The sequence below is a fragment of the Olea europaea genome, unplaced genomic scaffold, assembly GCF_002742605.1.
Source record: "Olea europaea var. sylvestris unplaced genomic scaffold, O_europaea_v1 scaffold69, whole genome shotgun sequence".
In the NCBI taxonomy this organism is placed as follows: Eukaryota; Viridiplantae; Streptophyta; class Magnoliopsida; order Lamiales; family Oleaceae; genus Olea; species Olea europaea.
Genome location: NW_019265290.1, coordinates 667318 through 685640, shown reverse-complemented (window position 1 = coordinate 685640; position 18323 = coordinate 667318). Strand labels below are relative to the sequence as shown.

General features: G+C 33.6%; 3 protein-coding genes and 1 pseudogene across 3 annotated transcripts in view; 3 read left to right on the top strand and 1 right to left on the bottom strand.

Moving 5' to 3' along the window:
• Positions 1–7037, top strand: part of LOC111390544 (phosphate transporter PHO1-like) — a 9840-nt gene extending 2803 nt beyond the window's left edge. Inside the window, exons 4-17 of the mRNA XM_023015600.1 lie at positions 48–155; positions 275–506; positions 1104–1449; positions 1521–1569; positions 2046–2117; positions 2577–2706; positions 2879–2999; positions 4562–4811; positions 4940–5044; positions 5296–5340; positions 5502–5654; positions 5822–6100; positions 6267–6403; positions 6606–7037. Coding sequence (XP_022871368.1) covers positions 48–155; positions 275–506; positions 1104–1449; positions 1521–1569; positions 2046–2117; positions 2577–2706; positions 2879–2999; positions 4562–4811; positions 4940–5044; positions 5296–5340; positions 5502–5654; positions 5822–6100; positions 6267–6403; positions 6606–6696 — 2118 coding nt within the window. The 3' untranslated portion in view covers positions 6697–7037. The remainder of the gene's footprint in view (positions 1–47; positions 156–274; positions 507–1103; positions 1450–1520; positions 1570–2045; positions 2118–2576; positions 2707–2878; positions 3000–4561; positions 4812–4939; positions 5045–5295; positions 5341–5501; positions 5655–5821; positions 6101–6266; positions 6404–6605) is intronic.
• A 3263-nt stretch (positions 7038–10300) lies between these two features.
• LOC111390567 (plastid-lipid-associated protein 6, chloroplastic-like) lies at positions 10301–12516 on the top strand. The gene is made up of 2 exons (XM_023015625.1): positions 10301–10648; positions 12218–12516. The coding sequence occupies exons 1-2, from the start codon at positions 10400–10402 to the stop codon at positions 12461–12463; spliced, it is 495 nt and encodes a 164-aa protein (XP_022871393.1). The 5' UTR covers positions 10301–10399; the 3' UTR covers positions 12464–12516.
• A 9-nt stretch (positions 12517–12525) lies between these two features.
• On the top strand, positions 12526–14395 carry LOC111390568 (plastid-lipid-associated protein 6, chloroplastic-like; the record flags this gene model as incomplete). Its single annotated transcript, XM_023015626.1, has 3 exons — positions 12526–12721; positions 13548–13619; positions 14037–14395. Coding segments are annotated over 3 exons (411 nt in total), but the record flags the coding sequence as incomplete, so codon positions are not given.
• A 2810-nt stretch (positions 14396–17205) lies between these two features.
• On the bottom strand, positions 17206–18323 carry LOC111390580 (annotated as a pseudogene).

Genomic DNA, 18323 nt, shown 5'->3' with positions numbered 1-18323 from the left:
AGATCAATTAATAATATTTAATTTTAATTTCTTATTTACATGGGAAGACGAAGATCAATGGAGGAGAAAATGGAGAAGGAGAAGGAGAACGAGAACGAGAAGAAGTAGAAGTATATGAACCTGAGCTTCTTCAGCTGTTTTCTGAGGAAGATGAGGTAATTAATTAATAACACTCAAAATTCGTGTTCAAGAACGCCTTTTTATGTTATATTAATTTTGAAAAGTATAGAGAATTTGAAGTCTATGTTTGGATTAATTTGAGGTGCATGTATAGATTAAGGTGTTTTTCGAAAGATTGGACGAGGAAATGAAAAAGGTGAACGAGTTTTACAAGACTACAGAAAAAGAATTCTTGGAAAGAGGGGATATTTGGATTAAACAGCTTCAAATTCTTTTGGATCTCAAGCGGGTTCTCACTGATCGACGTCGGAGAAATGTTAGTTATATGGGTTCCGGGTTTTTTTCTCGGTCTAATTCATCGTCTGGCCGGAACTCCGATTACTCTGGTGAGTTACTATGTTTTTTGATACCTTACAGATCGTCGTAAATATTATGGGATTAATTATTTTACTTTAGACTTTCACAAAAGAAAAAATGAGACACAAATATTGGATTACCATGACGTTTCATGTCGCTCCACTTTGAAAAAACTTACTCAATCTGAATAATGCTATTTATAGTGAGGATTAACGGTAGTTATCCTATGTGACTAGTTGCTACATGATTGCCACGTGAGACTACTATTGGTAGTCCACGATATGAAGAGTATTACTCAATCTGTTAAATTTGATATCTTCTAAAATTTGATAAACGTTAAGGATATTTTCTAGGAAGTCACACTTCTTAAGGAAATAGTATGGTACTGCATCAAATAATAAATTGTCACATGTATGTCATATAGGACAATTACCGATAATCCCCACCGTGAATAGCATTACTCAATCTAATATGTAAAATTTGATATCCTCCGAAATCTTCCGAAATTAGAACAACGTTAATATAATGAAAAATGTTTCTAGGAAGTCGCAATTATTAAGGAAATAGTATGCTTCTCAATTTCAAATGATGCCATCTCATAGATTCTTATATGCACGTGTGTGTAGAAAGCCAGAGTGACTATTTTGATAGCCCATCGGGAAGCCAAAGGGAAGATGTTATTGCAGCATTAGAGAAAAATGGCGTAAATTTCGTTAAATCTGCAACCCTTGGGAAAACAAAGAATGGGAAGCCTAACATGGCCAAGAGAATAGATATTCCGGCCACGACCCCGGCCCGAACCATATCGACCGTCGCATCAATGCTATGGGAGGATTTAGTCAACAATCCGAAGAAGGAGGGAGGCAGGGGCGGAGAATTTATCAATCGAAAGAGAATACAGTGTGCCGAAAAGAAGATAAGAGGTGCTTTCGTCGAACTATATAGAGGCCTTGGCTTACTTAAAACATACAGGTAAAATTTCTTTGATTAAACCAACCTTAATTTGTTTACATGTTCTAATGGTTTTACATTTTTTTGGGCAGCTCACTTAATATGAAGGCTTTTACGAAGATACTGAAGAAATTCGACAAGGTAATTTTGAAACGTGACATTACTTGTTGCTTACTGACTGTAAACTCTTAATCCATAGTTTATTTATTCATTTAGCAAAAAGAAGTAATTTTTTTGAATTGGAAAATACCTGCAAAAATTTTCTTTGACAGTGTCGTCGCAAGAAATTATTTTTCTTGGATTATTCGTAAACATAGAGAAATTTGGATGCCGTTTTCATTAGGAAGCCACGAAGAGACACATGAAAACCACCACCAACGCGATTTTAACGATTAGGACACGTCAAATATAAATAGAGACACATGATAAAATTTTCCATTTTTTTCAAACTTTTTATTTTATTTTATCTAGTCAAATAGAGCGTACCAAACACGCACCAATAAGTATTAACTTTGCTTACATGAAAAAAATAATAATAATAATAGTTATTTGAGTTAATTTATTAACTCAAAATGTTATTCTTGAATTTAATTTTCTTCATTTCATTTCATATATAGGTATCAAACAGGCAGGCATCTGCAAGTTACCTCAAAGATGTGAAATCGTCTCATTTCATTAGTTCTGATAAGGTAAGAATTAATTTTTGTCTGGTTCTATTGATTGACACGACCAAAATAATAGTACCATTATAATTATAATTGGAATCTATAACTTGTTTCGATTCAAAACGTTGATCCCAGTGTAGGTTTGTGCATATTTGGGGGCTATTGATTGACACCGAAACAACTAGAATAATATTACAACTATAATGTTGATTCGACTGTCTAAATTGTTTCGATTTCAACGCATTTCCATAGACGTAGGTTCAAGTATGACGAAACTTTTGATAAAAAAATTTAGCTGAATTCGATACAAATTGATATACTGCGGGTTGAAAAGTTGATTAAAGTTATGGGTTTCATAAAATGGTTGATAAAATAAAATTTTATGAAAAAAGCACTGAGGTTCTGTATTACTTTATTTATTTGTTTATTGCATTTAAAAAAAAAGAGATAATTTTTAAAAAGAACAGTGTTGTGCAATTAAAGGTGGTAAGGCTAATGGACGAAGTGGAGTCCTTATTCACACAGCACTTCGCCAACAATGACAGGAAGAAGGCAATGAAATTTTTAAGACCCCAACAGCACAAAGATTCTCACGTTCTCACTTTTTTCGTTGGTAATTTTCTCTCATTCGTCGTTTCAGAGTATATTTGATACAGTGTTATACTATATAGAAAAATGATGAATAATTACACTTTTTTTCTTAATCTTAATTAATTTTGTCCCATTTGCTGAAAAGATATATCTAATACGTTGAACTGACATATTTTTGTTGTGACCTCTTGTAGGTTTATTCACAGGTAGCTTTGCGACGTTGTTCAGTGTGTATGCAATCTTGGCGCATTTGAGCGGCATGTTCACTTCTAGAGCTGATGCCGGTTATATGGAAACTGTCTATCCGATTTTTAGGTAATCTTTTCTACAATATCTCGGTTTTAGCTTCCTTCTTCACATGCTAGTGAAGTTCATGTCCGGTCGCACTAAGTGGTTAAAGCTCTCTATAAGCTTGATACAACTCACACTTTATGACCGGAAATGTGAAATTTTTTTGTGCAATTTCGATATAATTTCAATCCGGTTCGCGAATGATAGAATAATCCATCAAACGAAGGACAAAATGGGACCATGTGATAAATAATTCTAAATGGGTTAAACTAACCATTTTTGCACTACCTTGTAAGAAGATTAAATTGTCACAGATAACACTAAATGGGTGTCAAATAACGATTAAGGGACTAATTATTTGTATTTTAAATCTTGTCACTCACAAGCGCAATGCATAAATAAGCACGGGGTCGATGCCTAGTAAATTATATAGCTAGTCCTCTTGCCTATTCTTGGTTAGATGGTAATATTGGTCCGATCCTCCCTCACCCGGTGTTGCTTTGCAACATTCGGGATGGGGATGGGGATCGGGATGGGGATAGGGATTCGGAATTCTCATGGAATCGGGGCCAGGATGGGGAACATGGTTCCTGCTCACACTCTTATTTTTTATTTCATTTTAATTTTTATGTTTTTAAATTTAAATATTTTTTAAAAGATAAAAAATAATTAAGTGGGGAATAGGGCTGAGAAAATTAGAATGAATTCCCAGTGGGATAGGAGATGGGAGGGTCGTCCTAGGCCCAGCCCAACTGTTGCCATCGCTATTCATGGTTGCACTAATGAGATTGAAGTTGCATTTACATAGAGGTGAAAAATAGTTAAAAATTCTATGTGGGCTAGCCTATTGGTCCCTGCTAAACACAGGACATGCTGCCCTTGGCTATGATGGTACAGCTATTTGATCAACTCGAAGTCCAACCAAATTTAACATTTTTGGGAGTGGGGTGGGGCAGGGATATCGATGACGATGACAATGGAGATGGTGATACGATGGAGCAGGTCAGTCCTTCCCATCCCCCGTCGTATTAGAGATTTCTAAGAGGCAGAGCCGGAACATAGTATAAGGGAGAACTAAACTTCATCTTTCATCAATTCACGAACCTTGGACGCTTATGTCAACGGACTCAACAAAACGTGTGACAAATTTTTATACGTCTCTTTTTAATTTAGTAGGGTACAATTTTATCCAGCATCAAGTCCAAAACGTGCAAAAAAGGAACAAATTCTATCCCTTTGAGGGCTTGTACCTTTGATTCTAGTCTCATATTTAAATAAAAATGTAAATGGGTTCTAAATAATGCTTAATTTAACTCGTATATTCTTCGAGTTGAAAATAAGTTAACCATATCACAGTAATTCTAGTCGAACTTCGATAGCTAGAGCCACAGGAGTTTTTGAATTAGTAAATGTGATCAATTTTAGGCAATTTATACTCTCAAGTCATAGAATCAAGTATATATGAGAAAATTGCAATAATTTATCTCTAATCAGTTTATCATATACTTGTTTGTTTCCATTTCTACTGCCAAATTTGTGTATGTTATAACTGACACTAACAGTATGCTAAATCAATACATGTGCAGCATGTTTGCATTGCTATGCTTGCACTTGTTTATGTATGGATGCAATCTGTTAACGTGGAAGAGCGCAAGAATAAATTACAACTTCATATTCGAATTCCAACCCAAAACGGCTCTCAAATACAGAGACGCTTTCCTCATTTGTACCTCTTTGATGACGGCAGTGGTTGGGGCTCTGATCATCCACCTAATCTTAATCTCCCAAGGCTTCTCACCCCGTCAAGTTGACATGATTCCGGGAATTCTCCTACTGGTTAGTAACCTCCATAATTGCATTCGGTACGATCAAAGAAAAAGAATTAAGTTAATTTTAATGTACATTAATATGCAATACTATGTATCAAATGTGCCCTTGTCTATTTTTTTACGACTGTATTTCAGTTTTTCATCGGGCTACTCATATGTCCGTTAAACATCTTCTATCGTCCAACTCGCTACTCGTTCATCAAGGTCCTACGCAACATAGTCTGCTCTCCATTTTACAAGGTGCTTCTAAATATTAATTTTAAGCATATAAACTAAGCCTGTTTGATGTAGATTTTTTTAAAATAAATATTGTGATATTTTTGGAGGATGGAAGGTCAAATATAGGGAAAAGTTATGGTGCACATACAAAACTATTTTATTGGGAGAATGAGTAGTTAAAAATGAGTTTGGAGAAAAATGAGTTTTAAAGATTCTCTATCAAACATGGGTATATCACATCTTCTATAAATAACGATTTTTCGTGTCTGCAGGTTTTGATGGTAGACTTTTTCATGGCTGATCAACTTACTAGCCAGGTAGCCATAATTGATACAACTTGTTTATACTATTTTTGGATGAAAATCGTTTTTCCTATAGGAAAATGAACATATTACTCCTTAGACCACAATTGTCGCCATAGACTCACGAGTCTGTGATTTAAAAACTGTCCTTTTCTTGCATTGGATTTGTTCAACAGATACCATTATTAAGGCACATGGAATCGGCGTCCTGCTACTTTCTCGCCGGAAGTTTTAAAACGCACAGTTATGAGATGTGCAAGTCTGCAAAGTTATACAAGGAGCTTGCTTATGTAATCTCCTTTGCACCGTACTACTGGCGTGCAATGCAGGTAATTTTATAGTCGTATTTGCTAGTTTTCTCACTCCGACATCAAATGAAGATTGGTTTATCCATACCCGTTGAATATGTTCCCTATGGTTATCTACGAGTTGCATAATAAAATGCATATCCCTCTTCTTAATAGGATGTTAACACAATTTCTTATTCAAATACTAGTGTGCAAGACGTTGGTTTGATGAATGTAACCCAGAGCAGCTGGCTAACCTCGGGAAGTATGTCTCTGCAATGGTGGCAGCCGGGGCACGGTTAACCTATGACAGGCAGCCCACACAATTTTGGTTGGTCATCGTTTTGTTGACATCGTTGGTAGCCACAGTTTATCAGTTGTATTGGGATTTTGTTAAAGACTGGGGACTTCTTAAGCCAAAATCCAAAAATCCATGGCTTAGAGATGATCTTGTATTGAAGAATAAAAGCATCTATTATGTATCCATTGTGAGTTCTCTTCCCTAGTTTCTCTTCAACTACTTCGGCTAGAATACAAGTAACCTTTTGGGCATGTTTGGTACACAGTCAAATCCCAACATGCCCATGTTTTTGTCTTGAATGCTCAGTTCATATGAATTTTCACCTCTCTAAACAAAGAATATTTCAATTTCAGGCCTTGAATATTGTCTTGAGAGTAGCATGGGTGGAGACTGTGATGAGATTCAAATCTGGAATGTTAGAGTCACGACTACTCGAGTTTTTCCTGGCTTCATTGGAGGTCATCCGACGCGGACACTGGAACTTCTATAGGTACTACCTTCCTCCTTTTCCAGGTTGCGATAAAGAAGTAATTATATATTTCAATTTTAAGATGTTCATATGATCATAAAAAGTTCGGGTTTTCCTTAAACTTCAAATTTTTAACTCCATTGCTATTAAACTAATAGATTGAAGCATATAACCAGACAATTATGAGCATTAGCTCTTTAACTTTACATGTATGATTGAACAGATTGGAAAATGAGCATCTGAAAAATGTTGGAAAGTTTACGGCAGTGAAAATAGTTCCATTACCATTCCGTGAGACGGATTCTGACGGTTGAAAGTTATGTTGATACTTGTACGAGTGCAAGACATTTCGGCAAATTTATTCAATGGATTGGTAACTTATTGGCGCATTGAAAATCCGAAATTCATCAAGCATTTAACCATAAAATGAGCCGTAAGGCATGTTAAAGAACTCTCGAGGATAGCACTGGGCTATTTCTATACTACAATGGGAAAATTTAACTAGAATTTGGTTGCGTAAATGTACTTTCAGTGTTTGGACTACATTTATTTTTGTCAAAATAATTTATTATAATTGCAACGGGAGTCATCTGTACTAGAAGAAATTTTGTACATTGTATTTACACAATGGTGGCAATGAAAGTAACTTATCTCATTGATTCTCATGTTTTTTTTTTCCCCCCCTTTTGGGGGTTTTTTTTTTTTTTTTTTTTTTTCCCCAAAATCTAGAATGCTTAAGGGTTATTCGGACTATTTAAATACAATTAGAGTTTAATAACTTAGGAGGATTTGAAAGCAAAGCAAAAGTATTGTTTTTTAAGGTAAATCAGCACAAACAACAAGCAAAATAGAACGAGGCAAAAAACAAGTGAAGGATGCAAGGTGTATGGGCCACTATGTTCCCATTTCTGGGAGGGTTATGTTATCTGTACATTATGATGTCCATAATGTACAAGTAGTATAACATCATCGGATAGTTGAAAAATAATTTTTTCAACCCTCCAATCATGAAATTTCACATATACATTATGGACACCTTTATGGATGCTATAATATACATGTAGAATCATCCTTTCTGGGAACAAAGTGGCAAGTACCACAGCCTACATCCGAAGTAAGAGCTACCATATCACTTAGAATCGAAGCATTTGCCATATGGTTAAAATCAGAAAATAAGGGATAGCATATTAGCCAAACAGAATCATATGAGGAGTCGAAAAATTTTAAGGGAAATTTACCCCTCTTTTGAAATTCCAATTTCAAAAATCATGTTTTAATTATTCTTTTTCAACATTCAGGTTATAATTAATTTTTCAAAACAATACATAACCCATTAACACAATGCCTACTCTAATCTGTCAAAATATCTCTCTTTAAAAAGGTTCTTCATTCCACCATACCCATCACCCACCCAAATCCGGAGGATTCTCTCCATCTTCACCCCCACTCCCATATCTCATTCCTCCACCACCATCCCCATAATCCATATATAACGGTATCCCCACCTCGACGTCGTTATTCTTCACATTAAGCGAATTTTGAGATCATAATAAATATTCTTCGAAGTTTCCTCCATGATTATAAATCCAACAATAATAAAAAGTAAAGAAGAAGAAAAAGTATGATGTAGCATATTCGCATTAGGTGTTGATATTGATGCCATCACCTCCAACAAATTGAAGTTATTAGAGTCGATTTTTATTTTATTTTTTGGAAATTCACTTAGATTTTTCTCTAAAACAATTCTGCAATTGAAGGGCAACCTAACGCAGATCTTGTTCTTAATAATTTACTTAATTCATTTACTTGCTCATTTAAATATTAATTATAATTATTTTCTTGCTTGATTTCGTTCATTGAATCAATTGCCTTACAAGTAACAACGTGGTAGTACCTTTTCTGATTTATTTTAACCATGCGGTGCATGACAACCAAAAATCGATATTGGGGGTTGGGGTTTTAATAATATTTTAACGCGGAAATACTAGGTCTCAGAGAGGTCAAAATTTGTTTAAGATGATTCATCGTCATGGTGGGCAACCAATTCAATGTGAAAGTCCTATTTGTTCATATGAAATGCAAATAAGATGTGGTATTCTGCCTTAGAATTTAGATTGGGAATTCACTTAAAAGGTCAATTTATAACTATGTTCTCATGGTTATAGTAGTTTGTACCTAATAGAAATGTTGTGGTTTTTGCTAAGGGAATAAATTGGTGATGGTAACAGTGGTGGAATGGGGTGGGTGTGGGTGACCAATTATTGGGTAATTGTTACCTAAAAATTGTGTGACTTGTAATTAAATTTGTAACCGTGGCTTACAATTTGTATATTTATGATTGATAAATAAGTTATGATCAATTAATTTGATAATTTGTGACTATGAAATAAGTTGTCGTCAATTAATTTTTTATCGATATATAAATTGTAATCAATTAATTTAAAAATTTATAATCGATAAATTAGTTGTGACCTATAAAAATGTAAGTTTTGTAGAGTCGGATATTGTTCGCTAAAATATTACACTGTAAGTGCACAGGTCGCATTCAAGTAATAAAGCGACCTTTTGAGTCCGGATTGTCGATCCCTCGATGAATGCTTACTTTCGATTACAGAACCTTAATTGATTTAATTCTAACAATAAAAATAAACACACAATAAAATTACGATTTTGAAAAATAATTAAAAATCTAGAAAATATGAAAATCTTGGGAATTTTCAGAAGCAAACGTGATTGAGATTCATGGTTTCATTTAATTGTCACCTAATTAATTTCTCCACAAGCCAATTAAAAAAACACTCATTTACGATGTTAGACCTATTTTTCAATTTTAGTTAATTACTTCTCTCGAATGAAATTAACTCTAATTGATTGGTTTAATATACTATATCTCTATGTCAATTAAAATCAAACAATTGCATTAAATATTTGTGAAAATAGCTCATTGGGTCATCTAGGGTTAGTGATATATCTCTCTCCCCTACATAAATCTAGGATTTATGCTATTTGGTCTAAAATGCACAATATTCTCTCGAATGATGTACAAATCACTAAACACGATCATTCATTGGCTGCATATATGAAAATGCATGAATACAATAGAGAGTGAGTTTAACTCTCAAAATTTGGAGAGCTAAATCCACTCTTTATGTTAAAAAGTTAAAATAGAAAGTTTCTAATAACTTATTTTAATACATTAACACTCTAAAGTAAACATCATTTTGCAACATCTTCAAAAGACTTTTTAAATATAAGATACTCTCTATTTGAAGAAATCAAACCTTAAAATTATACTCAAAGAGACTCCTTAAAATTAATATTTAAAAATAGAGAGTGTATTTGACTCTCCAAATTTAGAAAGCAAACATATTTTACAATTAAATGCATTCAGAGTATTTCAATTTTTAATGGATGAGAATTATATAATAATTTGGATGAGAACTATTAAAAATAAAAGATGGAAAATAATAAATATTTTTTGGAGTAGTAAAATTAAATGCTAAAGATAAAAAGTTTGTTGGAGCACATACAAATTTTACTCTTTAAATTTATAGAAGTTTTCTAAATTGCAAAATACACTTTTTAAAAATAAAGAGTCTTTTAGATTTAATAACTCGTAAATTACCCAAAAATGGAATAATAATAATATTTAACATCACTAGTATTACAATACCAATTTAAGTGAAATTAAGTATATAATTAAATGGATTACATAATTTTACATTTAATTCAACAAAACATACAATGTTATTGTTTTGTAAACTCGTGCTCTAAGATCATTGGTTGACTTATTCAAAATGGAATATGAAGAGCATCTCTTGGATTCAAATGCCTATTGAATTGACCAGATAACATGGATATTTTGAATCCACATGGGCACCATTTAAGACCGTCAACTGAGTTGGGTCCATGAAATTCCACAAAACGTCCCTCACCACTCACTCAAGAAAAGAAACGAACTTCCGTTTTGCTGAATGAAATATCAGTTGTAGGGAGATACATACTCTGCAAAAAGTCATGGCCTCCTCCGTGCTTAATTTTACCCGTCCACTCTCTCACATTCAATCTATACCATCACAACCCTTAATTTCACCAATAAATTATGGTTCGATTAATTTATGTTCTTTTCACACCACAAGGAGAAACTGCAATTTCAAGAAAATGGGTATTTGCAGGTCATCTTCTAGTGAAGTCACATTCATTGAACCTCCTGAAACTCAACAATCAAAAGATGAGCTTATTGGGTCCTTGAAGCTCAAATTATTGGTATGACAAAGACCTGGTTTTTCTTCTTTAATCTTTTTGAGTTTTGATGTTGTTGGTTTTTTTTTATTTTTCTTTTTTCTTTTTCTATGGGGGTATTTCAATAATTGCTTGTGGGCATTCTTGAATAATACAAAATTTTTGTTAGATATTCTGTTAATTTCTCTAGTTATTGGTGAAATCTGTTTGTTTCTTCTTGGATTAGTTGATTTTATGATTATTTTCCATAAATGTGATGGAAATTTTGCAGCTAAATTTCTTATATTAATTCTTATTATTTAGTGCTATGTCTTAGAATAGGGGATAGTGCACCGAAGTTGACATAATTTCGTTTTGGTTGTGGTTGCTAATGATTCAGTTGTTTTGGACCTTCCGGTAGATGTAATAATGAACAAGTAGAGTGTAAAAAATGGATTCGAAGTGTGTTGGGGTTGTAGGAGATTATAGTTAATTATTGTCGGTAAAGACCAACAAAATTTGGTCGAAGATGACAAATGCTATTGTGCTACAACTTAGTGTTTCTTTTGGTTATAATTGAAGTAAACACTACAACTTATTGTTTCTATGATCAAGCAAGCATACGCTTTTTCACAGAGCGGTGTTTCTTTTGGTTATAATTGAAGTAAACACTATAGTATGGTGCCTCAATTTGACAAATTCAGAAAAGTGGGATGAGCAAGAGATACATGTAGAATCAGCAAGATGGATAAACTTGTATGGCATATTTAGTTCGGTACAAGATACAACTGAACTGTATCATAAAAGGACAAGATTGGATTTTATAATCTACTTTACCAAACTTGTCACTAGATTATATCACTTCATTTCAGAAGTAGGGACCTAGTTGAAACGTTTGCCAACTACAGAGAATAAGGCCAATAATTTGACCACCATGAAGCAATAATTAGGATGCCCTCCATTGGTGCATCAACTTAGATAGGTATTAATGTATCTTATGTACCTTTTCAGTGCGAATCAATTGAACATGAGTCAAGATGTAGGGTAGCCGGGCTATGATGCATCAACACGTTGATTAAATTCTTTAAAAATCTTCATTTATATAGTACAAATTTAGTTTTATATTTGGTATTAACTATTCTTGCTAAAATCTTTTAAATACGGGTATCTATTTGTTATTTAATAAGAACGAAAAATGAACATAGTAGAGTGTTCGAGGAGTGTCAATATCCAACACGTGTCCGATATGTGTTGGACACAGACACAAACAAGATACCACTCTAGTTGAAATGTTCGTGCAACATAGTAGTTGAGTAATGAAATTTTGTGTTACGGTCAATTTGTAATCTGAGATTTGATGACATTTCTTGATGGATGGAAGGTGTTTTTGAGTTTGGCCAATGGTCCTCACTCCTCAGTTTGCTGTCTATGCACTTCCTTTGCATGATTTCAATATCATTTTGTTTATTACTGCTCCCATAAAAAGGGATTAGGTGTTGACTCCTAACAGAAAGTATCAAGAAGGGTCAACTACTCTCGATTGTAGAACTCAATTTTTGATCGCTCTCTATATTAATTATTTTCCATCAAATCATGGGGGATTGTCAATTTCAGAGTGCAGTTTCTGGGTTAAATAGAGGTCTTGCTGCAAATGAAGATGATAAACGCAAAGCTGAAGATGCCGCAAAGGAACTTGAATCAACTTCAGGTCCAGTAGATCTTTCAGCTGATCTCGATCAATTGCAAGGCAGATGGAAATTGATTTATAGCAGTGCATTTTCTTCTCGGACTCTTGGTGGGAGCCGTCCCGGGCTACCCACTGGAAGACTTCTTCCCATAAATCTTGGCCAGGTACACTAGAGTACCATGTTATATGACTTTATTGTCACCGTCTTCTGGTTGTCATATTTGAGTATGTGTAAATTGATGTGCTTGAAAAATGCCATTTTAAGTATCGAGAATTGAAGACGTTTTGGGAGTCTCTTAGGTACCTTGGCAAAAGGATTGACATCTTTAGCAAAGATTTTGACAACATAGCAGAGCTTGAATTAGGTGCTCCATGGCCTTTTCCACCTGTTGAAGTAACTGCCACTTTGGCCCACAAATTTGAAATTATAGGTTAGTAACTTTTGGGGGGCCATTTGGATTGAATCTTTCCCTCTCCTAAAATTATTCCTAAAAATTCAATTTTTTGTTTATTTATTTACATCTTCTTTTTACTTATAACTAAACCATTTTCTATAAATTTATTCAAGATTATCTCTAGATGTTTCATGGCTGCGGTTTCTGATATACTTCTTTCATAATCAATCTGTCTAATTTTTATTTTAATATTCGTCCAGATTATTTAGTTAGAACAAAGAATTTCTATAAAGATGTTAAAATAGGAATAAAAAGCAAAGGATATCAAATGAAAAAGAAATTAATTTCGAAGACAAGGTCTTTTTAAAATATTTTTAATACGTTTGAAAAGTTTGAAAAAATTCTACACTAATTTATATTATCTTTGCTACTAAAGTTCATCGTATTTGGGACCATGTCTAAGGAAGTATCTGTTTTCATTGTGATAGTAACTTAAAATTTGAGCAAAATCTATAATTTTCTGTAGAGCTTTTGCTACTATTTCTTGTAGAAATATTTTCTGACAAAGCTACCTTAATTTTTGTTTTGAAACCAATTTCCAAAAGAATTTTTTCTTCCGGAAGAGCTTTTAGATGAAGCCACATTGGACCAACTTCATCTAAAAGCTCTTCTAACTAAAAGAGACTCTTTTATAAAAATAACCAAACAGGTCCAAAATTAGTTTTTGAATCTTAAAAGCCATGCCAAATAGATCCATTTATTTTTTATTTTTCAGTTCAGAGACTTCTTTTAACCTTTTCCTTATTTTTCGGTGATAAAATTACAATTTTTCTTGATGAATGTTCATCTAATTTTTGAACAGAAAGTTGCAAAATCAAGATAACATTCGAAAAAACAACTGTGAAGACAACTGGAAACTTATCACAACTTCCACCACCTGTAGAGCTTTTGCTACTATTTCTTGTAGAAATATTTTCTGATAAAGCTACCTTAATTTTTGTTTTGAAACCAATTTCCAAAAGAATTTTTTCTTCCGGAAGAGCTTTTAGATGAAGCCACATTGGACCAACTTCATCTAAAAGCTCTTCTAACTAAAAGAGACTCTTTTATAAAAATAACCAAACAGGTCCAAAATTAGTTTTTGAATCTTAAAAGCCATGCCAAATAGATCCATTTATTTTTTATTTTTCAGTTCAGAGACTTCTTTTAACCTTTTCCTTATTTTTCGGTGATAAAATTACAATTTTTCTTGATGAATGTTCATCTAATTTTTGAACAGAAAGTTGCAAAATCAAGATAACATTCGAAAAAACAACTGTGAAGACAACTGGAAACTTATCACAACTTCCACCATTGGATATACCCCGTTTACCAGATGGATTAAGGCCGCCATCTAATCCAGGAACTGGTGAATTTGAAGTTACATACCTCGACTCAGACACGCGTGTCACCAGGGGAGACCGGGAAGAGCTAAGGGTTTTCGTTATCTCGTGAGGTAACCTTAGTTTATTGTTGGTGTATAGTTTTATGTCAATCAATTTTGGTGCTGGAGCCTCTATTCGATTGTTTGTTATTTTTAGACCATTCTGAATTGAGATGTACAATAGAACACAGTTCTGAAGGCAATTAAGTTTCCATATTGTATATCCTTTACAATATCTCATTATCGTTAATGCGGTTATACTACATGTATATAATAGGTTTACGTAACGGTTTATATACACATAATGTGATGAAATATGATTGAATCAGAATTTCTTAAAAAAAAAATTCACTCTCTTTTTTCACGCATCATCTGTATGCAAACTATTATGAAACTATTTATGTACTTATAGATTATTCTTGTTAATGAATGTTTTGCCATACATTTGGCAAATTAAGCCATGATCAATGTTTGATAATGTAACTACTAGAATACTTGAGCAAAATGGTGCAACAAAGTAGAGAGAAAACACATGATTGTCCCAATATTCATTATCCCTAGAGTTGTACAAAGATTGTTATAACAAATTTAATAGAAACTATTACGCACCTTTCTTTCAATGCTGGGTCAGGATAGCAGGGGTGAATTTTTGTACCTGGCTTGACAATTTCGCTGTTTAGCCTCCAGCGTAGAATAAACCTCGACGCTGAACTTATTTGGGATCTGAACAAATGATTGAGCTGTTTACAAATAAAAAAAATTGTTCATTTCCATTCAGGAGCTTTCATAATGTCCAATCCTACACCTCTGCATCTCCAAAACTATGTAGCAATCAATAGAGAAGTTAAAGATGTAGAGTATAATCACACTGTAAATTTTTCTATTTGACAGTGAAGCATAATCATATTGCAGAGTTATCCCTCCGACTGCAGTTTTTCAAAGGCAAGTTGTGTAAATCTTATGATCGTGTGCTCACTTTTGTCCCAAATTCTTATTCCTAGTAGCAAATTTTTGCTTGGTTAGGCCTTTTATCGCTTATAAGCAGTGAGTTTCAAGAAATATGTGGTTAAGAAGTAAATAAAAATTAATGGTTTCCAAGGATTATATGATTAAAATGATATTCGATCACAAACTTGTGGTTCTCTGCCATCACAAGTGAGAAATTTGTGAAAAAAAATTCCACATCGCCATAGATGTCAAAAATTGAGTCCCTAAAACCTCCATGAACTTTTATTGGTCCGGTATAAAGCTTAGTTTTACCATGGAAGTGTCAAAAAAGTATAAAATTATCAAAGTCTAAACCTCTAAATAAACTGATTCTGATATAATAAAAAATGCACCAGTATAATACCATGAAAGTTGAACTTGCAAGCCAACCATGCCTTCAATGACTTGCTGTAGGAATCATTGCAGGTATGTGATATAGACTAATCTTGTTGCTCAGCTAGATTGTGAAACAGGGAAACTAAAAAAATCCATTGCTCTGCAATGTATTAGAAATCAATATACCCATCACAACCAGCTTAACTTCGATTTAATAGTAAATCGACTTAATCGCACAATGATTATGCCAAAAAATAATGACTTCATTTTTCCTTTTTTAACCCATTGATTTTTGCAATATACGTTAGGTTCGATCCCGGTGGTATCAAAACATAAGGCTCATCAAGCCTAGAGTGACTCTGCCGGTTGAAACCCTGTATCGAAATAGCCCAGGTTGGACCTTACCATTTCACGAGTTGATCAGTTCTAATAAGTGGGTTGTCGTATCCATTGTTCATGATATCGGGCATGGATAAGGTATACCGAGGCGAATTTTATAAAGAAATTATCTACTCCATCCGATTAGTTCCAGGTTCGAATTCCGGACAATCCACTATCATATCAAAATTTTATGTATAGAAATTTGTATTTTCATTTTGCATTTTAGTCTTCTTATGCTGGAAGAAATGATTCATTGGGTTAATAAATCACCATTGATATAGGCGTATTTGAGATTGGTAAATGTTTGGGAGTTTCTGTCTTGTCAGATTGGATTTTCCAGGTCGGAGACCCAGAATGATCGGCCCAGTCGACTTGATTTATGGAAAAATAAAGAAATTATATATAATTAATATGACTAACAATTTGTTAAGACTTGAAGTTCCATTTTAAAAAGTCAACTTTATTAAGAGGAGTAGCCCAATACCTTATAAGTAGATCTTTGTTTACATCTTTATTTGATGTGGGATATTTTATCTCTTAACATACTCCTGCAAGATAGTGGCTCGTTTGAACAGACCAATTTTGAAATTCGTGTGCTTATTTTTAGAGTCTTAATCTGATCAAATTACTCGCTGGAGTTTAATGGCTTTGATACCATATTAAGTCTTGAGGTTCCATCTTAAAAATTCAACTTGTTAAATAGAGTAACCCAAGACCCTATAAATTTGTCTATATTTACATCTTTATTTGATGTGGGTTATTTTATCCATTAATGCAATAAACTATATAATTCTAAAACAAATCAATGAGAACATTCAGTTTTTTTGCCTCCTAATTATGGTTTGATTTTAAATTATATTAACTTTCCCAAAAATTAAAAAAAAAAAAAAAATCAACGAGCTAGCTTCGAAAATTGGTGGTGCATAGGCTAGTTCAACACAGGGGCGGGACTAGGATTGTTAAATCCTGTGGCAAAAGATGGGTTTACTGCAGTGTAGCAACAACCAATGGCTATACAAAGGTCGTATTTTAGTCTGTAAAGAGGAGGTTTTGAAATCCAGTGCAGGGCAGTTGACCTGAACTAAATCAGCCCCTGGTTCAATCAACTTCATCAGGACCCTCTCATTTTAGTCGTATTTATTTTCATGTTTTGCTTATGTCACACTCGAAAGTTCAAAGTTTACATTCATAATGTTAAATAGCATTGTTCCATGGTTTTGATTCTTTATATTAGTCTAAAATTCTGTAAGAACTTTTATGGTGTGCATGAATTCTATCTTGTAATGACAGTTTATGTTTTGCATCAGGCGTCGACCTGAACAAAGAACCCACAGTCGACCTTAAAAAGAAGTGAGATTTTATTTCATCATTCGTTATCCAAAACATCCTTGTACAATCAAAAACATCTTATGAAATTCTATCAGAACGTGACTTTGGGAGGGTATTTGATTGTATTTTTAACAATCTTTTTTGCAGCAGCATCACCAAGATCAATGCCACAAATATCAGCCAACCTGATGAGATAAAGAAGCACATCAGATAATTCTTCACCAAGATGCTCTTTATCTGATTCTTCCCAGTTCGGCAACCCTTTGTCAACCTCTCCCTTCCACTGAAATATCTCCGATAGCTCTCCTACTTCACCAACCTGTATTCATATATGCCATAAGATATAGTGATTAGGAAAACTCGTCCCAATGGTGGAGCAACTTAAAGGAATTTTATTGTACAAATATGTTCTTAATACTGATATCTGGCTCAATCTCCCACCTTTTTGTTTATTTATTATTATAAGAGAGATTCGGCATAGACCTGATAGACAAATTAAATAGAAAACTACGTATAAGGCATGCAACCATGCAAAGATAAATAAGCACTTGTGGAGGGTGCCAAATTATTTCTACTTAAAATCAAATAAAAGCAAATAAAAGAAGTTTTGTGGAAGCCTTAATCTAATATGCTTCCTTTGTGCATGAATGTCTCCATAGATTGAGTTATCAATTTGAAATCGACTTCTAAGGTGGGAAGTCCAAGTAGTTAATACTCACAGAGCAATGTTGGATGTGATTAGATATATTAAAATCTACCATTCCTTTCAGAACTAGGTTTTAGATCGACCCATATTCTCTGTTAGGTTCTATGCCAGCGTCTTCAACTATGTGATAACGACGTCATCTCTTATAACAGTTATTACAACTACGTGCATTTGGTAGGATTCATCCTTAAAACTAGCTTCGTAAACCACCAGTGCCAAGTAGTTATAAACTACCAACCGAGCTTTTATAAAGAAACGTAGGACATAATTAGAGTCGTTTGTTACACATTTAGCACAATAAACAAGCACTAAGAAATGAAATAATAAAAACATTACCATAGCGAGGAGTAAATTTCTAGGGCTATGGAACTTTTCCCAGCCTTTGCAAATTCTTCAAGTTTCTTTGACAGATCTTTCAAACTGATTTCCATTGCTTCTCCTTGCAAAATTTCTTCCATTGCTTCTCCAGGCAAAAT